General features: G+C 36.7%; 1 protein-coding gene across 1 annotated transcript in view; it reads right to left on the bottom strand.

The window, feature by feature from the left end:
- Positions 1–25299, bottom strand: part of CFAP43 (cilia and flagella associated protein 43) — a 42505-nt gene that overhangs the window by 11422 nt on the left and 5784 nt on the right. The window contains exons 5-26 of the mRNA XM_066191702.1: positions 24027–24194; positions 22932–23082; positions 18715–18865; positions 16708–16770; positions 15690–15769; positions 14853–14984; positions 13989–14105; positions 12802–12882; positions 11861–12009; positions 10724–10827; positions 9572–9712; positions 8625–8794; positions 7737–7889; positions 7139–7269; positions 6290–6440; positions 5595–5663; positions 4783–4860; positions 4201–4326; positions 3664–3768; positions 2880–2996; positions 2047–2256; positions 1138–1344 (exon numbers count right to left, since the gene is read on the bottom strand). Of these exons, the coding sequence (XP_066047799.1) occupies positions 1138–1344; positions 2047–2256; positions 2880–2996; positions 3664–3768; positions 4201–4326; positions 4783–4860; positions 5595–5663; positions 6290–6440; positions 7139–7269; positions 7737–7889; positions 8625–8794; positions 9572–9712; positions 10724–10827; positions 11861–12009; positions 12802–12882; positions 13989–14105; positions 14853–14984; positions 15690–15769; positions 16708–16770; positions 18715–18865; positions 22932–23082; positions 24027–24194 (2854 nt within the window). The remainder of the gene's footprint in view (positions 1–1137; positions 1345–2046; positions 2257–2879; positions 2997–3663; positions 3769–4200; positions 4327–4782; positions 4861–5594; positions 5664–6289; positions 6441–7138; positions 7270–7736; positions 7890–8624; positions 8795–9571; positions 9713–10723; positions 10828–11860; positions 12010–12801; positions 12883–13988; positions 14106–14852; positions 14985–15689; positions 15770–16707; positions 16771–18714; positions 18866–22931; positions 23083–24026; positions 24195–25299) is intronic.

Genomic DNA, 25299 nt, shown 5'->3' with positions numbered 1-25299 from the left:
AAATGAAATTCGTATCAGAGTTCTTTTCTCCAAATGTGATCACAGGAACTAAGAACCTTTGGAAAAATAGTGGTCCTGATTTTGGCTGGGATGGAGTTAATTTTCTTCCAAGTACCTGGCGTAGAGTGCATTCCACAGCCTGGGGATTGGTATGTTGGTGGTGAGCAATTGCTTTTTATTTGCATCAGTTGTTTTTCTTGGGTATTATTTATTTCTCTTTCTATTATTTCCCTCTTAATTACATTTATGATTATGTTTTCATTGCATTAATTACATTATGATTATCTTTGTTGTCATTATTACTACATTTTGTTTCAGTTATGAAACTATTCTAATCTCAACCCACGAGTTGTCTCACTTTTACCCTTCCAATTGTTTCCCTTTCCCTGGTGAGATGGGGCAGTGAGTGAGCAGCTGTGTGGTGCAGAGTTGCTGACTGGGGTTAAATGGTGTACTACAAATTCTCAATGCTTGCTGTATCTCTGCTCTATGACAATATTCCTCAAGATGAAATTTCTCCTTTTGAACATTTAAATATCCTAAAATATAAATGGCCATCAGTTTTGTTGATATTAGTTGTGTTTTGTGCATGCCTTTTCTTACGATACGATAACATGGACTGGTGAGAGAGCAAAGAAAAATAGGGGAAAGATTGACCACATGAGCAGATAAGATCAGTGGAATATATTGCATAAGAAATAGGGTGTTTCTTTGTAAATAATTAATTAAATTTATAAGTGCATTACTAAGTATGCTCTAATACTTAGATTTTTAGTTTAAAACTACTTTGTTTCCAAATGGCACTCAGAGAAAACAAAGAAACCCTCAACTATGGAAGCAATTCCTGAAAGTCCGGTTTGAATGTCAGGAACAAAGAATTTCTATGTGATTTATGGGCATTTTGAAAATGTTTAACAGCAATAAATTAAGTTTGTATATATTTTTTTGCTTCAGATTGACTTATTAATGCTTTTGTCCCTAAAAAGGAAAGGAAAGAAAGTGAGCCAAGAAGATGATTTTAAGTATACAGACACATCTGCTTGAAGGTTTTTCAGTACTGACACAATGCCTGGGAATGTGAAGAATTATAGAGCTGGGTTTGAATGGGTGAAATACAAGGATGCATTTTCCAGACACCTCGTAATCCTGAACGGTGAGCACTCGCTCCGGCATCTCATCATCTGTAAGGACTGGCTCCCACAGCTCAAGTGGAAGGTCAAGCTGTTCCAAGATTTCTTGGATCTTCAGGTTTCTTTCTTTCACTTGTGCTATCTCCTGCTCCTTTTGTTGTACAACTATGTCAAATTCCTCATTAAAAGCAGTTTTCACTTTGTAAATGATGTCCTGGAATACCGGAAAAGGAAACAGCAGTACTGTTCAGGTCACATCCATCCATATTTATATACTATTCCTCAAGCCATCAGAATCATGAATGTGTATTTGTGTGTGTGAGAAAGAGGTAAACTGGCAAGCCCTTTTTGTACAAGTGTAGAGTTCAAGCTTTGTTAAATGGACTTAGGCAGATGGGCTCTTTTTTCCTTTTTTTTCCCCTAATTTTTTTTATTCATTTTCTCCTACACATCTGGCGTTTAAGAAAGAGTCTGAAAGAAACATGCTGCTGCCAAAGCTAGATAAAATATTAGGTTGTCCTCTATTTGCTTTTTTTTTTGGCCCTCTTCAGCTGAAAGGAGGAACTTCAAAGAAAAAAACATGTAACCTGTAAATTTAGAGACTGTAAATCACAGGAGCAGAGAGGCAGAGCAAAGGATATACTTTCCTGATGCAACCTGCAGCTTCAATATTCTTCCATGTGATTCTCTGTCATATGTAAGTAAAATGTGTCCATTAAACAAACAAACATTGGAAACCGACTTTTTAAGAACACCTCAGACCTTATAATCATCTAAAAAATCATGTATTCAGAGACTGGTGTGACTCTCCATTGTTTAGTGTCAGTATGTCCAAAATCTAACAGTGGCTGTGACTGCTGTAAAAACCAATAGATATGAGAGTGTCACTGCAGTAAGAGGTTTCAGAAGACATCACCTTCAGTAATGTTATCTGATTGAGTTTCTGCTCCCTGGTGTGCAAGTCACATTGGTGGTACAGGATAGATGTGTCCCCACCATACTGAGAGCTCAGGCTTCCATTTAGGCAGTGAGATGCACCATCATCAGCCACTTCTTCCGCTGCCTTCTCTCCTTCTTCCTCAGATAAAGCTGTCTCAGAGTCAACTTCAAGATTTTGCTTCTGAGCCTGTGTATCAGAAACATGGCAACTGTGTTAAGTTTGTACATCATCCAGTGGCACACGATGAAAAAATTCTAGAGGTTATATTCTTTAGTTAAGCTCAGTGATCAAAATAATACAAATTGAAATGATCTCATCTGGAATATTGGGTCCATTTGTAGGTTCCCCAGTACAACACTGGGAATACTGAAGCAAGTCCAGTGATAGGCCACTAGTATCAGTAAAGATTTAAAACATTTTATATGTGAGGACAGATGGAAAGAACTGGAATTGTTTACCCTCAGGAAGGAGAAGGCTTGGGGGGGTTCTTCTTCCTGTGAGGGTTCTCAAACATGAGAAAAGGTAGCCCAGAGAGATTATGGATTCTTTCACCATGGAAATACTCCAAGCCTCACTGGAAAGCCCTGAGTAAATGCTCTGGGAATGTTGGACTAGATAACTTCCAAAGCTCTTCTAACCTCAGCTATTCTGTGTTTATTTAAGACTAATACTTTTTTTAAAGTAACATTTCACCTTTATTAATGCTTTAAAATTTTTTTGGCCAACTTCTACAGCAAGAAAACGGGCCTCAGGAATGTAACTAGATAAAGAAGTGATAAGATGCCAGCTCAGAAGATCATGATCTGTACCTTAAGATCAGCTGTCTCAGTCTTCTTTAACTGGAGAACTTTCTTCAAAGTTTCCAGCTCTTCTTTACTACGTTCCTTCAGTGGATAATTACTCACTTGATGATCGATATGGAAGCACTGCTCAAATTTAAAATAAAAAACCCAAAGTAAGAAGTTCTTCAATATGCTTCTATCAGTTCATTTGTTCAATACCTGAATGCTAAACAGTTAAAAACTGCTTAAAATCAGGAATAAAATTGAGGATCAATTAGTACAGACAATGTATTAAATACAGTTTTAAAAAATAATGTAGGAGTGTCATCTCTTTATCCATCTTTATCCACAGAATTAAACCAGAACTAGTTTGTTTGGGTTTTTTTGTAAAATGACTTGGTCTTTCACTACCCTTGGGATAGTCCAGTATCATCAGCTTGACTCATCTCCCTCTGTTTCAAATAGGCAAAATCAAGGTTAAATTTTGCCTTTATGTTCTCCGTAGCAGAACTCACAAAGACTGACAAAGAAAAATAGTATTTACTTCTCCTTTTAGCAATACTGTGTAAATACATTGTCTGAGATCAAGGAATAACGAGTTCCCTATTTGCTTATCAGCACTATTTTCCACCTTAGAAGGTAAAATCTGCCAGGCTCAGACAAAATTAACAGAATAAAGGATTTCCCTGAGCCTTGGGAAGAAGAAAAGTTTTTCCCACACCATAAGCAAATCAAAAATGTGTTATTTTGTCTCTGTACATTAAGGAAAAAATAAACTACTGCAGAAAATGTCCTAGAAAGCAGAGGTTACCTTTACTGCACGTTCTTTTACACACATGGCATCCCAGCAATCATATTTGATTAAATCCTGCAAATAGCAGTAGGATAAAGTCTGCATCTCAATCTCCTTCCTCACCTTTCAAGACACAGAAGAGAAAATAACAGGATGTGGTGCAAAGTAACAAGATATAGACAATTTTCATTGAGTTACTGAGACTAACAAATGAAATGAATTATCAGTATTTCATCATCTTAGATTATCACTGCTATCTTCTCCAAAAACTATCTGCATAGTAGTGGAGGTACCATTTTCTATGAGAAGAAAAGCATTCTAGAACTTAAGCAACATGCCCAGGCCCACAGTGTGAGATTTATAGTTTCTGGCATAAATCATATTCCAAATTGCCTTGTCTGCATCAGCAGTTTCACCTGCTTCAAAAGTGACTTTAAATACTTCTCTGTTTTAATGCTTCTCAGCAGTGAACAGCAACTTTGAGATAATCCTCCGTTATTTACTAATTTTTCTCCTTTCCACTGAATTTTAAAATGTTCCCCCATTCTGCCATACCCTGGCCACGTCTTCTTCAACCTCTGCTTGCACTTTTTTCAGTTCTTCTAAGTCCAGGCTGAACTCCCAGTGCTCGAGTTTCTCAATGTCTGGCACCTGCTCATTTTCATGCATCATTTTCTGAATCTGTTTTAAGAAAAAAAATATAAGGAACAAAAAGTAATTTGAATATGAATAGAGGAAATGCTATTTTTAACACTATAGAACTTGATATCAGAGAAAATTATTTTAATTACTTGCACTTTTAACTGGCTTATGGGAAGAAGCAAAAGAAAAAGGAGAGGACAGTCTTTTCTATAATGCAAGGTTGTTAGACAGGCTGAAATTAACCTGCTGAGGGGACAGATAGCTCAAGCTATAAGGGTGGTACAAAATACTCATTTGGAGCAAAGGAAACTGAGAAGCAGACAGTAGCTCCTGGCAGTTTCAGCATTGGTCCCTGAAGAAACACATCTCTTTAATACCTGTCTGCTCAGAGCTTATGACAAAAATGTAACCGAGCACTAGAGCTCACAGCCATAAAGGAAGTGTTCTTGTAAACAAAATTGTGAAGCTGAGCTATTACTCTTAGAAGAAACTCACAGTTTCCTGCAGCTTTTTAATTCCCATTTGCACCTCTTCTTTCTGGTTAGCAAACCTCCGAGTCTCTTCTCTCATAACCTGACATACAACAAATGCATTGTTGAAAGGCAAAAAAAAGGCAAGAGAAAAAAAAAACTGAAGTAATCTAAAGGAACATTATCTGTACAGAAAAAAAAATGCCAGTGGGGTTAATAATTGAAACAGACACAACTGTAATTCAATAAGATGATCCTTAGAATTGCCCAAGAGAAAACAGATTTTACAGCCAGGTCACATTCTAAACCGGTTGTATGGCAACAGTGCTTGAAAAAAAGAAAATACTAAAGGAAGACATAATTACAACTGCAATGCCTACAGACACCTTGAACTGCATAAAGCCCACTGCCAGAATTTTCTAATCCTTAGATTTTTCATTGTTGAAAATTTTCATTGTTTTTATTTTTCATTGAGTAACCTGCTTGGTTTCTGGTAATAATCTTCTTGACAACTATTAGACATTTAGTATAAAAAGTCTTTTAAGTTTCCTAAAAGAAGTGAAATTTTCAGGCTTTTTTTTTCCCTTGTTTTTCTTTGCTTTTTTTTGTATACTCCTTGTGTAGAAGTCGTCCTCTGGTCTTCAGAGCTCCTATTGTGCTTCCCTGATAAACTTGGCCTAGAATTTCAAAAGTCTAGACCACAATGGTTGAAGAAAGCGCCAAACGTGAGAAAAGCTTTTGAAACTAGATCTGTTTACAGCAAATACTTTGGTACCCCAAGTGACTAATGACCCTTGAAAACTCTGGCTTTGATTGATACTTGTTCTGTGAAAGTACCTTCTGTGTTTTCTGGCCTATCCATGTCGTGTCATCGGTATTTGTGATGTTTCCATCTTCTTCTGTCACCTGTACGTGAAAGGATTTCAGTGATGCCTCCTGATGTTTATATTAAGGGTATAAACATCTAACTCAGGTACTTAGAGAGCAAGTGAAAGAAAGATGGAAATGAAAGAAAAAGTGGACTCCCACTGGAAACACCACCACCACCACCAAATTAGAGGGTGTTACATTTTTGTTGCCTAACCAGCCCCCAGATCTGATCCTGCAAAGCCTTGCTATTATGTAAAGTCTTTTGACTCAAATGATTGACTGGACCAATCTCTGTAATCAGTATTTTGATTGATTTCAATGGAAAAACATACAACTAGTAACACACAATGTATAGCAGTAACATCACACTGGGAAGGACACATAACTTCACATGAGGAGAAATTGACTTTCACAGAGTTTTCTGTGGCTGAGGAAGCCAAGTAAAACTGAAGATGTGAATGTCATCGTCCCATAAATATTCCATTTCTTTGACAGAACTCTTACTATTTAAGCATATTCAGCCTATCCTCAAGGGTATTCTTCCACTTTAACAAAAGGATGAATATATTAAGGACAATTTTTATCATGTACAATTTTAGGATAATGGTCAAACTTTTTTTTTCCCCCCATAAAAATAAAGAAAACACTGTAAATCTCTTTACTGGAAGTGATTTTGATGTGGATTCTGGGTCAGACTTCCATTCTGCCATGGATTTTAAAACAGAATTTTCATCTGAAGTAGACTTGTTCAGTATATCAAGTAGAGATTGCCAGTAAAGAGCAGCTTCCTCAACTTCAGTTTCCTCTGTCTGCCTGGTAAACAGAAAGGGAACTGATGTGGTTTTTTTATATTATGGAAAAAGACAAAGTAATAAACATTCTTTACAACACAATTATTAAGTGGTTTAAGAATGCCTGTTCAATATTTTTGCATTGCTTGAGTTCTAGAATTGCGTAATTAAGTGAACTCTCCAAAGAAGTAAAAATTCTGAAAGATAGATTACCCATATTAGAAATATTGCTCTGACAGAGTCATCTTTAATCTATGGATCTACTTGAACATCTATTTTCCCACAGAAAAGCTGTACTTTCAAGGGTATTTTACTCCTAATGTCTGCTAAGAGCTCTCTATAGCCACAGCAGAATTCCCATTAAAGCTGGGCTGTCTTCTTTTTGCTGAGTTAAAATAGTATTGCAGGAGATTACATCCCTTACATCCCCAGAGAGCCCTTTCCAGAGCTGATTTGAGAACAATAAGTATCAGGTAATTCTTCTCAGAGGATATTCTTATGTGTTGTGCTGCAATCAGACCCAAAGAACAAGACTTTTCCTGAGCTAGACAGGCCAGGTTGCCTCTAAAGATGAGAGAGATGATTTTAGTTCTATCCAATTCTTCTCCTTACTTTAAGACTAAGAAAAATGAAGTCTAGAATCACAAGTAGATGCAAGAATTAATCTATCAGGATACAAGAAATGGCACAATCAATATTAGTCTGCCACTTTATACATACTTCCATTTCAGACACACCAGGGCACAATCATTTTCACCGTTAACTAGGATGAAATTGCCATCCAGGGAGAATACCATGGATCTGATTCCCCCTCCTTGATATGACTGACAATGCTTTTGAGCAAGTATATCCTAGAGGAGTCACAGAAGCAGTATCAGCAAATACATTTTTATAATGCAATATGTCTTTAAATTATTTTTATTATTTAAACTTTAAAAACATTTAAATGTTCTTTTTATTTTTATTTTTAGATAAAAGTCAATCCAAAAAGGCAATACAAAGTACATAAAAACTTTTAAGTTTAAAAGGTTTGACTACACATGGGACAAGTTTGAAGTATATTGATTTTGCAGGAGGTAAGATTAGTAGCAAAATAATCTACACTAAGATTTAACGAAGAAGGAAGTAAGTGGTTTGGATGATTGTATACACATTCATTATAAAAACAACTGTCTAGTACAATGCTATGTCAGTTTATTTTCAACATAATTTTTTTTCAAACACCTTCTATTCAAGTGAGGGAAAATTTGTAGTTAAAGTAATTTTCACACTTCTGTCACATAAATCAAACAAAGCCTGTGCCCAGATGCCCACCTACCAGAGTAGAAGTATTGTAGATAAACAAAACACCATCCTTGGCTGCTGCTGCCAGCCACTGGCCATTGGGTGATAAACAGAGCAAACCTGATCCAAACTGTTTGCTAGGAATCTCCTCTTCTGGTGAAAATACTGATGGATATCCAAACTTACTCTGCCAAACAAGCAAAAGGTTAGCAGCAGTTCAGATGATATCTATGCCATTTGGAGAAAATTAATGAGAAGTTTGTGGGTTACCACACACATTGCAGTTTAAACTGTTGTTGGATTATTGAGCTGAGGAAGTAGTGTCATTGCTGTGCTGCTGATTTGCTTCTCATCTCTGCAAAGGACTCTGGATTCAGTATATTCCAGCCTGAATTTCCTGGCTCAGAAAGGATGGGACATGTCAAGGAGGAATGCTAACCTTTAGAATTCACCTTTTCACCTGCCTTGCCTCTTAAACTTTGGGAGACTTATGAACTGCAGAGAGCTTCAGTTCCTCAGCAGGCAGTGACAGTGGCTTCCTGAAGCCCCCACTGCTTCATTGTGAGGCTGGGCTGGGTTTGCATCTGAGAGTCCTGGGCTCACATTGGCTCAGTCCCAGGAGCTGCATGTCCAGGTTACTCAGCAGACTGCACAAATCCACAGCTCAAGCACAGAATCCACTTGTGAAGTGCCTGCAAGCTGTGTGGATTTTAAGATCCAGTATAATAGAACAAAGACATTATTTTTGCCAGGTTTCTGAGTAAGTGGTAGGATACTGAAAGTTTATGAGTATGTATTGAATAGGTATTTTGAGTGGAGAGAGGATTTCTTTAAATAATATCCTGCTATATTAATTACATCTGCAGCCTTTTTTTGCTGGTATTTAACCACCACCAAAACCAATGCAACTTCAGAGAATTACCTCTTCAGAGAGGTGGTATTTACAGATGAAAGGTGCACAGGTGCAGTAGCCATACACAGTGTTATCCTTCAGTCTGACTGCTGAGCTCAAAGGGCAATCCAGATCATATTGCTTCTTTTTCAGGTCACTAGCATTAAATATTCCTTGTTCATTCACATACTTATCATTATCTAAAAGATTGACAAAAGAAAGAGGGAGGAAGAGGCATGACTACCATTAATACAAGTGCTTTGTCTAAAATGTAATTATGAAAATGACCAAGGAGTGAGCATGATGTGAGTTTTCAGGGGAGAGACTGGAAATTAAGATACTCAGATTTAACACCAACTCAGTGAGTTGTGCTGATGCAGCACACTGCAGTGAAGCAGAGCAATAGCTCTACTGGCTCTATAGAAGTACTAGAAACAGTTTAACCACAGTGATGTGACTATTTACACACACTAATTTACTCTGCTTCTTGAGTATTACGTCAACAGGGCTAATTACTTTGCATGCAGGTTCATGTCACCACTGCCTTCATCTAGAACTTATTTTAGGAATCTCTGCCATGAGGAACACACAGCCTGGGTGGTATTGGTCTAAACACTGCAGTTCACATCTTCAAAAGGGCATTTTATTCTTTTTGGTTCCCTACTTTGAGTTTGAAAGGGACACCTGAAATTAAGACTGACAAGGCACCTTATATAAAATTGAAATGAAGGCAATAACTGTAGATCTTCAGCATCTTTGAAAATAAAGCCCCATTTTATATATCTAAAAATAGGAACAAAATAAGTCCAATGTTAGTGAGTATTGAAAGAAAATACTAACTTTGTTGAAAACTACAAAACTACATTTTGAAAAGTTTGTAAAATCTAAGGCCTTTTAAAAATTAGATGTAAATAACTTGAAAATCTGACACTAGGCTTATTGCCCTAGAAAATGTTAGTATATGTTTCAGTTTTTACCTGTTATGATTGCTGAAGACAGATGAAAAATCTCCAGTCTTGCTTGTTGGATCTCTGCTACATTAATAAGTACCATCACTTCAACTAAGTCATTCTTTAAGTCAGAAAGTACAGAAAGATGGAGCACTTCATCTGCCAGTACTGAAGCAGGTAAGGAACATCAATGGAAACTCTTACTGCAGCATAGTAACATTGTTTTTACTAAAATATCCAGTGACACAAAAGGAGATCCCTGTTGGGAGCACAGCTCAGGAGTGCTGCAAGCATTCAACTCTCCTTGAGGCACTGGGTGCTGGAAATCCCTAAGCACCAGCACATTATCTTTACATTAAATAGTCAAATCTGAATTTACCTTCAGCTTGAATTGTAACAATTTGGAGGCTGTGTGCTGATAAATGCCTGATAAACCACAGGAAAATCCCCCTCTAACAAACCCTCCACACAATAAGAATATGATCAGGGAAACTACAAAAGTTATTTAAGGAGATATAATTCTGTTTGTTAAACCAAATAAAATGATAAAATAATGTCCTTTATACTTAAAATTATGGTGAAGATCTATATACACAGATATGATCTTTAAGAACAATGCTTTTGGAAAAATAAATTCACAAATTTCAAATTTTTTTTTGTGACTTAAAATTCATCATATTTTATTCCTCACTATCAACCAACAAAGCTGACTATTTCAGCAGTTCCCATGCCAAACATATCTGTGGTAGAAATTTGAAACAGGAGATTACATACAAATATTATAACCTACTTTTTTTTTAGTCCAAATTCTCACAAAGTTCTTTAGTTCTTTGCCACCAGTATTACTTGAGTGCTGGAGCTGTGATCAGTTTGTCATCTAATCAATTCTTTTCCCTGTGACTTATACATACTCGGAAAGAAAGACAATATTGGTACATTTGCTAACTAAAATTACAAAGGGAAAAAAAAAAGGCAAAAAACCAAAACCAACCAACAAGACCCTCCAAAACAAAAAACCCCAAAAAGAACTCTGGGCCTTATAAAATAAATGGGAAGAATATGTTTAATCCTCCACGAAAATAAATAGAAGGAAGGTGAATGGCTTAGCCTGACTGATAAATATACTTAAAATGCAGAAAATAGAGAAAAGAAAATGTAATAAATGTTACATGTTGTTACCTATATATCCCAGAACTCGGAATAATTTTGAGGGACGAGCATCTAGAATAAAGATGTGTCCTTCTGTAGCTCTTGCAATGAGGAACTGGCCACTCTGATCATAACTGGTGAAATGAAATCCAAGTAGAAATCAAGTCAATACAGACGATAAAAAGAGTCAAATAATTTCACTCCCATAACTTGCTGGCTTCACTGAGTGCATAAACATAAATTTCAGCATCTGGCTTTACAGTTTTAGGGCCAGATATAAAGCCCAGTGCTTTGACTGCAGTTTCTAATTGAGTGGGTGGTCAATCTAAAGCTGATCACACTCCACAGCAGTCTGCATTAACAACTTTGTTAAGTCAGAATTTCTTTTACATTCACTATTTTAGAAATAAAACTATTACATAGATCTTGATATTATTTTGAAAACACACATCTTTGCATTGATTTAATTTTGAACAAGTTGCTCTCTGTATCTGTTTTTAAAGTTCTGTCTTAGGGAGCTATGAAAAGGGATACATCTGAGTCTCAAATAACAGGCAGATTTATATTAAAGTTTAACAGTTCAAAATCCTTTCTATCTCTTGCAAAGTACAGTAAAATACTCTCAGATTTTTCAGTAATTGGGGGAAAGGGGAGAAATCCAACGCACAAAAAGCCCAAACCAAACAAAAAAATCCTTTAAGAACATTAGAGCTAATTACAAGAGGACTGCTAATCTCCAGAACTTTAAGTAAATGAATAATTAGCAATGGTAACAAAAATCCACCATATAGAAAGAGATGACCAAAAGGCTTAAACTTAACTTCGCAAAACCTTAAATTTATATTCAGTGAGAAATAACCCTCCAAAGTCAGATAGATGGAATTGTGCATAATTACTGCAAATGGTGATTTTTCAGAAAGGATCTTAAACATCAGTATCTTCAGTGTTCAGTTAAACCTTCTTAAAACACAGATGTATTACATTCCTCTCATCTAAATCCTGCTACTACCTCTTGCAAGCAATTCAGAATATATTGCAAAAATGTAAAAGCCACTAAAATATTTTAATTTTTTATCTGTAGAATTAAAATGTCAATTTTTTTTTGTTCAAATAATATCATTACTCAAGCAATAAATTGACACTATCTCTACCCTACTACATACTTACTGCAAAGACAGCACTGGAAGTTTGGAAAGAAAAGTTCTGTGAACAACCCGTGGAGCTTCAGCTTTGGTAGCATCAAGGAAACAGATTTGACCTATTTGGGTCCCTACAGCAACGCTGTTGGAGGAGGGACAGCAAGCCATAGAAGTTGCCTAGTTGAGAAGTAGAAGATACTTAACAGTTCAACGTATTTTTATATATGATGCTATTTGTTAGGATGCAATTTCCTTTGCTATTTAAAAGTCCCTAAAATTTGAAGAAGAAACCCCAAGTGGTTTATCTAAAAAACATGTTTTAAACAAGGAAAGTATTTAGAGATGTATCTATGCTTTGTAGCTTCACATCAAAAATTAATTCTGTTCTTTCCAGAGAAAAAGCAACTATTATATCTACTCTCCAGATTTTAAGTGAAAGAAGTTTCACCTAAATAAAACAGTGAGTGCAAAGTTGAGTGTAGAGCTGTTACAGAGATTTTTTTCTTTACTATGTTGGATTTCAGGGTTTGAATGAATCTTAAATCAGGACAAAACATTAACAGTTTGAAACACTTATCAACTCAATTCTTAAAACCTGTTTTTCCTTATCAGTCAAGGCATTTAGCTTTTATACTCTTGAAACTTTTCTGTTACTCATTAAAAAGAAAAAAAAAAGGAATATCATAAAAATTTAGATATTTTTTACAAAGATAAGCTTAAAGATGCATCATGAGGACATCTGGCTGAAATGTTTCCTCTGCTTTGTAGTCAAGATAAACATATGACAGGATTAGCTCAAGGGAACTTTCTGAAAGGTAATCTTTAAATCTCATCCATGGGTTGCTCAAAGACATTACTGAGCTTTCCTCAGCATTGATTGATCCAAATCTGTGGAATATTGTGCTGTCAATTGAAAAATATAGAAAATTTAAAGTATCAGTCATGATATAAGCTCCTCCTTACACATACCTCAATACCAAGGTTTAGCTTGCTGAGAAAAGTTCCATCTCCCAAGGACCAAACTTGTACTTCACCTGAAATTGTTACAGACTGTTGAACAGAGAAAAACAGAGTCAGAAGAGGTTGAAATAACCAAATAGTCTGGAAGTGATTAGTGATCTCCTATAGAATATAGATTCAACTAATCGCTGAGCATAGCAGATTAAGGGTTACTAGTTTCACTTGGGATTATTTAGCTTTTCATTCAATCCAGATGCTGCAAGGTATACCTGCTTAAGCAATACTTTCAATAATTTTTGTGCATTCCTGCAGCTTTAAGCAGAATGAGACAATTTAGGGCAATTTTTGTTAGCTTGATCAATATTAGCACTCCTGCCATTCTGCCAGCAATAGAACAACCTGCTTATAATTTTATTTGCATAAGAAAGGCCTTGAGGAGAGGTCATGTTTTCTCACATGAAAAATGATGGAGAGCAAAACAATACTTGAGTTCTTCCTATATCCAGGTAATTTTGTAATTACACAATTACAAGTAGCAACGCTTACAAGAAGTAAGGCTAGAAATCACTCAACCTTCACACTATTCATACACAGTCGGGTAAAATTTAGCATTCCTGTGCTAATGGTGAACAAAGAGATTCAGCCAACTTAATAAACTATGACCCCAAGTTTTCTAGGCTGGCTACCTGGAGAATTCATGGCCTGTAAATGAATTGGTGGTTAAAATATATGTTTTGCAGGAGTAAAAGACAATGAAAAGGAAGGAATTCCTAAGAATGGACAGGTCCATGAGTAAGGCCTTCTTTGTCCCTGGACCCAGTACAGAGATATCTCTCAGGATGTTCCAACCTGTGCAGAAGGCTGAAAAGACCAGTAGTAATTGTTAGACAACATCAGTTCTCTGAACTGAATCCATCTTTTGCTCAGTTATCTTCCTCAACAATCTAAGTCACATAAATCAGCAGCAGAACCAATACAACATAAATTATCCAACCTGCCTTCCAAGGCAAGTTCTGACCCTTTGATAGACTATAGCTGAATGAATGCCATTTATTTCCTTAATGAGAAGTTACACAACTGTAACAAATATCAGAACAATCCTGATTTCTGAAGGGTTTTTCATTTTGTGCCTTAGCAACATATTGGTTACCTGAAAAGAGCCACTATTCTATATGAGAAATAATACAATTTCTTACCACGCAGTAGTTGTTCCCTGGAGTAAGAAAATCAGCTGCCAGAAAACAACTGCTGGATATGTCCAAGAGTTTGACAGCTTCTCCACTATGGGCAGGTCTGTAACTATAGACTGTTCCCTGACAAAGAAAGATAAATAATCCATCACTGGGCTATGAAACTTGTTATTAGAAGCTTTGAAAGACTTAACCCACCCCCTCCAATCTTTCTGAGCTTCACTCTTTGAACTTTTATATTTGACTCTAACCTGATGTAAAAAGTGCCTAGTAGGATTCATCTGAGTTTAGTGGATTATATGAAATTACACTGGCTGAAGATGATCTCAGTTCCTTTCAGAGTGCTCCAGCTAACCATATTTTCAAGAAGTTTTGTTTCTCAGACTTGCTTTAATAAAATAATTTAAACACACCCAATTTCATGTTACTCCAGAAATGAATAAATATTCTACAGCAACACAAAACTTCATGTCTGTATAGAGAACAATCCTACTGCAGAGTCACAATAAGTCTGATACACCCAAGCTACACTTTTCTCCCTGTGCAGCCACACATCAAGCCCAGTAGATCCATGACTTGGACACATGAGAGACCCTGAACACGTCCTCAACTGTACACATAAGGATTTCTGTTGGGAAATCTCAACATTAGGTACTTTATATTCCACCATCTGTTGGAGACAATTGTTCTATGCTTCATTAAAAGTGTTTCCAATTTTCAGTAAAAACACAGAATGGACTATGTTCACCTCTGATATAATTTGTTGACTTGTGTAATTACATTAAACATTTTGTACCAATAGTATCAGCACATTCATATAGAATCCCTGGAATACCCCATTATGCAGTGCTGTTATCTCAAATGCTGTACCTGGTCAGTGACAAGCAGCAGACTGGTGTAATCAGGAGAAAATATGAGGCTGGATATGGGCTGTGAGATATCAGCACAGATTTTTATCTCATACTGCAGATCTTTGATGTGATAAAAGATTAAAATGCCCTCCTGTGAAGAAAAGTACAAATATACATGAGGTCTATGTCACTTACACTCTCTGGCAAACTGAACTTCAAGATCTGAAAATCACTAGAGCAGCAGTGTTTTACTGCATCCCATCACCAATGGTGTCATTTGTCTTTAGTATATTTAAATCAAAAGGACTCTAAACTGAGATAATAAATCTATTGAACATGAAGGTGTTCTTCAATACAATACTTATTGATAGTCCATGTTTGATAACAACAGACTCTCTCATTAGATAATGCTTTAGACTTCATATTGCTGTTTTTGAGACAGTGTAAGAATTTGTCCCCCACTTAAGCAGGAATGCACCACGGCAGATTGGGTTAGATATTGAGTTAGATTTTACACAAAATAATTTGGCAATTGGAATTCTATTGGCCATTTTCTCTCCTTTCCTATTTTTTGTCCATACTTGTTTTCTGTTTCTCTACAATATTCTTAAATAAAACTAAGATTGTCCTCTTTTATTGCTCCTTTGAGTACAGAAAGAAAATCTTTTCACATTCTGCTCCCCTATGTCAAGCCTTCACAAAGTAATATAGTCAACACCAGAGAGGAACTTTATAGTCCTACAGCCCCTCACTTTTTCCTAACTCCTGTCTTTGCAATGAACTCTGCAAATATACCCCATTTGAATGTAGATTTTCACACACTCAGACTAAGTTAAAAGCATAAAGGATGCCTTACACGTCCAGCTGCATACAGTCCCTCATTGCAAAATGCCATGGCAAGTAAAACTCTGTTTTGCAGATCACTTGGTTGGCCACCTGCAAGCACAAAACCAACATAAAATATCAAATTTAATTTGTTTCAACATTGTGCTGCAACTCCAAGTCTGGGATAATTTACTATTTATTTGTGAGTAAAAGGATCATAGAGTCATTTAGATCAGAAGGGATCCTAGAAGTCCTCTAATCCAACCTCCTGCTCAGCACAGAGCCGACTTCAAACTCAGAACCAACTTCAAAGTTGGATCATGTTGTCCAGAGCCATATCAGCTAAGGTTTGAACATACCCAAAAAATGAAAATTCTATATCTTCTCTTGGCAACTTGTCCCAATGTCTGATTACCTTCACAGTGAAAATATTTATTTCCTAATATATACCAGAATTCCTGTTGATGCAAACTGTGTCCTTTGGTTGTATCTTCTCTGTAACCTTTCATTGGATAGCTAAAGCAATAGTAAAATCCCTCATTTCCTTTTCTCCAGAAAAACAGAGAATAAACAGAGTTTTCTCACACCAAATTTGTTATGTCATGTACTAAGACTGTAACAACCTTTGTGGAAATGTGCTGAACTTCATCCATTCTATCTTTTTAGTACTGCGGTGCCCAAAACAAACTGTTAGAGACAAACCACTAAATCCTAACTCAGATAAATGATGAGTGATTGCAGTTCTAAAGAAATGCTAAAACTATGCAGTAGGGATCCTCTTCTAGCACCACTTATTCCAATTTAAATTAGAATGAACAGAATTTTTTCCACTGCCACTGTTTCTCCTGAGGCTTTTAATTTGGCTGTCTCTTAGCACAAAACCTATTAATCTTTTGTCATGTAAACACACATAAGATTGCCAACAATGTGTCTTACAGAGGCCAGTATGAGTTTTCCTAACAAGTGCCAGTTGTACTCACGTATTATTACTCCCAGACAACAGCAGTGCTGCCTAAAAATCTATTAGCTTCATTTGAACACAGAAATACCTTTCTTTTTCTGCACTTCTCTGCGAACATAGGACACCACATCTGTTATTTTCTGCATGAACTCTGCACAAAAGAAAACAATTTATAATGTCAATCTTGTTTGTAGGTCAATACTGCAATACAAGTCAGTTGTATTCCAATCTACTGAACAAAAGGCCAGGTTCAGTATGCTAAGTGAAAAATGTGCATTCTTCCTCAATATCTACCATTTCTGCCATCTATGCCACTGAGCATGCACAGTTCTGTTATTCAATTTACAGCTGTAAAAAGGAGATAACATGGACTTGGCATGGAGAGTGGTTCAGAGGCAGATTTATCTTCCTTTTACTACAAAGTTATGATATTCCTATTTGTAACAATGATTTTTTTTTAGATACATTTATAATGAAAATTCAGACACTCTGAAAACAATGCCTAAGTGAAATGTTGTGGCTGCTTATCATTCTGTTTGCAACACTATATCAGGAATTCAGCATGTGCCTAAAGCTGGCCATGCACTTAAGCATTCTGCTAAATAGATACAGATTGCAGTCTGTTTTAAATTAAGCAGAAGTTTCAGTATACTATAAATACAGACCATTTTGTTATACAGTTTTAGGACAGGACCCAAAGACAAACACACAGGCCAAGAAAAAGGCCAAATGACAAATATTCTTGTAGCCTTCTCCTCAACTGACAAAAACAGTTCTGGTCACACCTCAGGTTTTTATTTCTTGATGATTTCCAACCCTTGATTTGCTAAATTTAACAGCCTGATAGTTTCAAAAAGAGAAATAATGCTGGTTTGTTAGATTGTTTTAAAAGCAGCCTTCCATTTTGGTGTTAAATATCAAAAATGAAGTCAGGGTACTTGCTGCAGCTTAAAAAATCATGTACTACATGTAAACAGAAGAAAATAAGCTTACCAGGAGATTATCTATTACAACTAATTCAGTGTTTGTTAGGAAAAGAGCTCTAAGTTAGGGAGAAGTATATTCCAGTACTCCTCCTAGACCTGACCAAAGTATGAACTCCTTGTGCACCACAGGACTGACACCTTCCATCCCATCAAAGGATGATGGGGTACAGATTGCCTAAGGAACAATTTGTGCTGGCTATATCTCAGCATCCTCCATTTAGGAGCCCTCTGAATGTGCACAGAAGGGTAGTGGAATTTAGCAGAGGAAACACCTCAGGATTCCAAGAAACAGAAGGTCTGAAATGGACATGAAGGTCTGCCCTTGACATGAAACTTCAGTCAGTCATAGCCTGCTAAATGTTCCCATGAAAAAAGACAGGCGGAAATACAGATAGGGCACACAAACCACATTGGTGAGCTGCAATCAATCAGAGGTCCTCCCACTCCAGAATAAATTAATAAATTTGTTTGAAGACAAAGATATCTTCTGTTCACTCTCTGTGCTTCATACATTCTGCAGTAAAGCCTGACGGTGTTTGCAGCCTTGTTTTAATTATAAAATAGTCTACGTAAGAGCTGGCACTAAGGAATGCTATTAAGCCACATTGCTTCAGTTTTGTTTTTTTGAAGACTCATGAGCCTTCAAAGATCACTTCTAACTTTATCTAACACAGCAAATGAAGACTATCCAACACTTAATGCAAAATAAAATAAATTATTGGTACTTAACTAATAGTAAAAATAGTACTGGTATTAGTATGACTATTAGTAGCTGGTATATCAATAGTTTAATGTTAATCTAGTAGGGTTGGTTAATAAGATCTGGACTCCTGGAAACAGAGTTAATTTCATCAATTTTGATGTATTTACAGTTTTGTTTTGTTTTGCTTTGTTTTGTTTTTTCATGAAGAAAAATGGGGGTTAAAAACACCTCCACAGAATCTCAAAAGACATTATTATATGTTTACTGTAATAATAAAAATTAGGGTTCAAAAAAAGTCTTATAATTTCTGTAAGGTATCCAATAGAAGAACAGAAGGAAGTACAAAAAGCTTTCACCTATCTACTTTCTTCCCTGCTCAAATGAAACATACTCAGCTATTTCTTACCAGGTGGAGCTTTTTCTTGAAGAACAGAAACACTGTATTGCTCAGCATCAATTGCCAAAACATATCCTTCTTTACAGCCCATGTATATTTCTGAGGTTGCAGTCCAGCAGTGGGCAGTGGGATGCACTGAAGTCCTAATACAATTTCTAGGCTTCAGCATGAAAATAAACAATCAACAACTGACAAATATCTGTACAAGCTGTTACATACATTTCAAGACAAGGAAAAAAAATTACCTCATAGAGTCTGACATCATGTTTAACATCAGCATTGTTTTATTCAGTCATCCCTTCACTGAAACCAGTAACTTGGCAAAGAACATTCTCCAAAAAAGTGTATCTGAAGACAGTGGTGGAAAACTCACTTCTCCCTCCACAGGTTTGTTTAAATGATGAATTATATTTTTAATTAAAAACTATATATTTTTTAAATTTGCATTTATCTGGATTTATTCTCCAGCACTTGCATCTGTTACAGTTTTATCTCTTAACTTGGAAATCCCTCTAGTATCTTCCCTATCCTCACAAAGATATTGACCCACCATAGCAAGGGCATTTCCCAAACTTTTAATGATAGAATTATGATAAAATTTAACACACTGAGCCCCTAGAGGGTTTTTGAAATGTCAGAAGGGCACTGGAAGCCCCAATTTAAATGGTTACTTATTATGACCTCACCACAACAAATGCCTTTCACACTGCTTTTTAAGAATATTCTTCCACCTTATACCCAAAAGGTGAACATGTGGTTCTTGAATACCTGGCAGTACTAAAACACATTTCGTTTGACTAGCTTATCTTATTGTATAATCCAAATTGCTCTGTAAAACAGCTCTGTCAATCTTTGTGTCATCTGCAAATAAGTGCTAGAAATATCCCTGACCTGGACTTCCCATGTGCCTTGAATTTCATTTCACTAAAATAACTCTCATAAATCTTTCCTCCATAAAACATAAAGAACAGAACTTCTCCAGCAAATATTATTAAAGACAGAGAGTGGCCTGTTCAGATACAACAGTAACAGAGGTCATAAAAACACCATGACAGAAAGAACCAGATTAAAGAGAATTCAGGGAGGGAGGAGGGGGACAAAACACAAGAAAACCTTGGGAAAACATTTAAAATAGAGGATTCAAAGCACCATGCATGTGTGCAGAAGTGGTGAGGATCACTAGACAATATGATGGATAAAAAAAAGAAGGTTCTATAATTCTGTAAAACACCTGCTATCTCACTAAAGGTTCTGTAAAAAGAGGAAATATAGATGGACTTGTGACGGAAACATAGGACAGAGATTCCCAAGTACCTAGATTTCATTAGCAAAATATACCAAGCCCTTATTATATGGTTCTGAGTAAGTAACTTACATTCTGTTTATGCTTACAAAGCATTTTTAGTTTCTCAGGGGAAAAATGTTACGGAAATAGAGTATATTAATATTTACTTTATAAATCAAATATGGCTGACAGTAACAAATTTACAGCAAATAGGGCTTTACATCACCCAGAGAAACATCTAATATAGGCATTTTCACTGATTTTATAAGGCTTGAACATCACAAATCTTTGGGAAGGTCGTATCTGAACTTCTGGAAAACAGAAGCTATCTGGGTAAACACAATTTCTGCAATGTTCCTTTGTACCTGCTGCCATGACTATCTTTACATATAAAATATGCTAATCCTAAAATGAGATTATGTAAATCCCACAACAGATTGCTTCTAGGATAGTGCATTGGTATAGTGGTGCATAATAATAATAATAATAATAATAATAATAATAATAATAATAATATAATGCTGTCTTTTTTTTGAACTTCTCTGCCTTTTGAGCAGCACCATGTCAGGGAAAAAAAAATCATGATGGATCTTTGCCACAAAAAGTTTTGTAAAAAGATAATGGAATAAAATTGGTGCTAGAGATGAAATCGATTCAAGTGGGCTTGATTGTCCCACTCTGCTCTGCACTGGTGCTGCCTCACCTTGAATATTGTGAGCAGTTTTGGACACTGCAATATAAGAAAGATAATAATCTATTAGAGAGTATCCAAAGGAGGGCTAGGAAGATAGTTAAGGGTCTAGAGGGGGAGCAGCTGAAGTCACTTGGTCTTTTCAGCCTGGAGAAGAAGAGATTGAGGGGAGACCTCACTGCAGTTACAGCCTCCTTGAGAGGGGAAGAGGAGGGGCAGGCACTGATCTCTGTGGTGACAGTAACAGGACCCAAGGGAATGGCCTGTATCAGGGGAGGTTCAGGTTGGACATTAGAAAAAGATTCTTCACCAGAGGCTGGCTGGGCATTGGATGAGGCTCCCCAGGGCAGTGGGCACAGCACCAGCCTGACAGAGTTCGAGAAGGGTTTGGACAGTCTCAGGCCCATGGTGTGACTCCTGGGGACGGTCCTGTGCAGGGCCAGGAGCTGGACTTCGATGATCCTTGTGGAGCCCTTCCAACCCAGCATAGTTGTGATTCTGTGGTAAAGCACATTTAGAAAACTCTGATCTAGACAAATCGCATGCAAGAAAGAAAAGGATGGGAAGCTGTAGGATATTTCAATTCCTTTCCCTCTGCTGCCCCGCTGTGGTTACACTCGGGTACATGGCCAGCCTCCGTACGTGGTTCTGGAGTAGGGGACACCGACACCCTTCCAAGAAGCAAAGCAGCAGACCGGCAATGGGCTTGCTTTTCACTGTTGGGGTGGTGGAAAGAGGTGCTTAATTTGACAGGACATAAGCATGTGATTTCCCTTCAGTGTCAGGGCTTAGAAGATCTAAGAGTGCTCAGTTTTTCTGCTCGGTTAGAGATGGAGTTTATATGCACAGGCATGCATGGAAAAGAAAATTAGTGCTGTAAGGCACAATAAATTCAAGTCCTAAAAAAAATAATTTCTCAGCTACCATATCGTGGAGCAAGGTGAAAACATGCCAGAAACAGATTCATTGCCTCCCAGTGTTAAACTGTGAATGTAGAACCTCACAGTTTAGTACACAGGAAACAACATACCACCACCACCACAAAAGGAACAAGAGCATGTAATTCTGAAAAAAACCATTTTATTTCTAAATAACTTGTTCTTCATTGCCCACCAGTACTGACAACCAAAATACACCCATCTAAGAAAACTGGAGAGTAAATAACTATCAAAATATTTCCTGTATAATTTGAAAGAAAAGGAAATCTTCAATGAAGACTATTAGAACCAGTTACTCTTACTCCAGAAATATTACCATGGATAAGGAGAACATAATCACCTAGAAGGTGTTAAAAAGAAATCTAGGTTTTTCTGAAGGCAATGCAGCTGGGAATGCAAAGACCCTATAGAGATCTCTAGTACATATATCTAGCATGGCTGAAAGCACAAACTTTTCCATGTGGAAAAGTTCACAACATGGTTCTGCAAGTTCAAGCATAAGAACCTACTACTGCTGAACAGAATGGCATCAATTCAAGGACAAATTCTATTAAGTCTCACAGACCTAATACAGGAATTGCTTTTTTCTCCACTAGTTATTGTAATTCACGCCACAGAATAAAGAACAAAGTGGGTTTTGCCGAGTTCATCATCTGCACATAACCTAAGAGGCAGTAAGTGAGAAGAAAACGGCAAGGCCCCAGATGAGCATATATTATCAATTTCAAAAAAAATGAGGCATCATCTAAAAAGAGACATCTCAAGGGAGGATAAAAAGTAAATAATCAAATACAAGTGAGACAAATGGCAAGGTCCAGCACTTGCAGTGGTATGGGAATGTATTTCAGAAGCAGGGGTTGCTGTCTGGAAAAAAGGCTTCAATGTTTCCATAGCTTGTAACATTTTCAACATCAGAAAGAAAGCAATCCCAAAGGGAAGTAAGGAAACATTAGGGTTACTATCAGTTTAACATGGGAATAAGTTTTCAAGTTTTCAGCAGGTCATTTTAGCTTGGGCACAGTTAAATGCTGACACACTTCATACTGCTTCTGGGACACAGATTCAAACCTCCACTGAACAGATACATGACTGTGCTAGGGCCTGTGTCAGACATCTCAACTCTGTACTGCACTATGCAGCAGCCTTCTCAGTCTCCTGGCAAAATGGATTTCAAAAATATTGTTGAGGTAACAGATCCACTTATTGAGTTGTACCTATTTAATAAGCATTAGAATGACGAATTTATTAACACCTATTTGTATAGAAAGTATAAAGACTTAGAATAGTAAAAAGGAAAAAAATCAGTAACTACCACAAAAGTTTCTGCTTCATCTCCTTTCAGTCCAGCAATGGCTGAAACTGGCAAATCAGGGCCATAGTATGGATCATCATTACGAGAAGGTGGGAAAAACAAATCCTCACAAGGACTCACAGCCCCGTAACGATCAGGGAGTTCCACAGGGCTGTGAAAAGGCAAAAGACGCAGTCTGAGGAGAAGAAATACGAACAGTAAATGCTGATACAAAACAGAGAAGCTGTTTTCAAAATGGGCTTTATTTCTGCAAAAGTAATGGAGGAAAAGTGAGTATGCCCATGTATTTACACAGGCATTCTGTAATGCCAAAAGGCACAAAACCCTTTGGTACTTTTTTCAGATCACAAATTAAGGCCTTGTTTATACTTTCATTAGCATAACTGTGTAAGTGGTAATATGTTGATGACATTAATAGTTAATGAGATTAAACACAGTTGGGAATGGTAGAGTAGCCGCCACCTCAAAGCATGGACAACGTCATTTTATACGTCGACGACTCCAACTTGAGTGATACGTGCTACTTTTATACCAAACTCAAAAAACATTTTGGCATAAATAAATTCTAGTTTTGCTGTGCTCAGTGAATTGCATTGACAGAGCCATGCTCTCTGGACCCGTAAATTAGACACAGAAGTTGGAAATCACATTGCAAACTCATACTGCTTTTGGTACAATTTGTGATTACAACAAGACATTGTTTAACTATGCTTACTAGGAACAAATTGATCCAAATTTGATGGTTTCATAGCTACAAAAGCAATGCTCAACGTAGCCATTTACAGAAAAGCAGTCCAGGCACTATTTTTATTCAGTCACACAGCTTTTGATCAAGGCTGCCAAAGCAGCTGATTAGTATTAACTTCATGGTGTGCATCATCTGGTCATGTGAGTACCAAGAAATGAAATCATAAATTTAATTCACTTGATTGACTAGACAGATTTATAGTGGTCGTGATTTAGCAATTACTGACTGCAAATTGCTAGGTGAACTAAGTGGGACTAAATCCTTTGCAAATAGATGTGTGTTACTAGTCTTTGTTATTAAAATACACTTGTAGATGTTGCTCTTAGCCTGGGGGGTGTTCCACTCACTGTCGTGTAAGGTGATGCTCGTCCTTGCTCCTTTCAATGCACCAGATGGTAACGGAGCTCTCAGCAACAAAACACAGCTGCTGCCAATTCATGGGGTTAAAACTCAGAGAGGTTCCTGTTAGCCCGGGCTGAGACTCACTGCACAGGAGGATATTTTCTTGCCAGTTCCTTCATTAAGGAGAATAAAAGAAAATCAAATCCATTAAACAGGTAAAAAACATTGAAGCCATAGTCTGGATGTGATTGGGACTGATGTTCAAGATCCAGTTTGGAAAACAAATACTTTGTCACTGACAAAAAATTTCTGCTGTCAAACAAGTAAGGTACTCTTGAGAATGAAAAGGATGTGGTTAATTAGCCACACATAAAATTATTACTGCTAGAAAATGATTGAATAACTGACATTTTAGAAACATTATCAGGCACTCTGGTTTGTGAAAAGACCAATGGGCATGAGAAATGGATTTTTTTTTCATTAGCTCCATCAGTGACTACTAAAATGGGCCCAAACAATTAACTCCTCAGCACCCCAGCCTTGCTTTTCCAATCTGCAACATAATGACTATAATGCTTGCAGCTGGAAGGTGTGATAATGAGGAAACAAACCACATTCAGCCTATGATTATCTATGGATTAATTACCTAGGTAATACAGTAATTGTGCTGTGAGTGCAGATATACAAGCTATGGCTGCATTAACTAACTTGGGCACAAACCGGGGCAGAGTTTGTGTGGGGCTGTTATGTGTAGCTAACATAAGCCTGGGAATCTGCTTTCTGCTGACTTTTCTTTTGTCCAATATAACCTATTTTATGTTCTCCTCATCTAATTTGCATATTTTTCAATATTCAGATTAATATTTGATGGTATTTGCATTTTTAGGCTCTATTCAAGAACTGATTCACATCATTTGAGAAAATGGTTAGAAATGTTTCTTAATTTATTGGACAATTTATCTGACTGTTAATCTAAATAACATTTATAGCTTTAGTATTTGTCATTATTGCTGAGAGGAAAAATCTAAAATGCATACACTGTTGTAAATGGATTCAATATAATCCCTTAGTCTGGCTGCAATAAATTCACTCACAGAAACAGTCATGAAGCAAACAATGGTTAACATTTACAGCATATGCAAAAAACAGGAATTATTCACACATATGCAGAAGTCCTCAGTAAAACTACCTATAAACTACAATTCTGAGTTTTAAAGATATCAGTGTATCTTGCTTTCTAAAGATCTGTCAGCATGTTCTTCTCATACCTACCAGATA

The sequence above is a fragment of the Chamaea fasciata genome, unplaced genomic scaffold (genome assembly GCF_029207755.1).
Source record: "Chamaea fasciata isolate MVZ Bird 193981 ecotype frontalis unplaced genomic scaffold, bChaFas1.0.hap1 SCAF_9, whole genome shotgun sequence".
NCBI classification, from domain to species: Eukaryota; Metazoa; Chordata; class Aves; order Passeriformes; family Sylviidae; genus Chamaea; species Chamaea fasciata.
The sequence above is the reverse complement of the archived record's forward strand: the minus strand, read 5'-3'. Positions and strand labels throughout refer to the sequence as shown.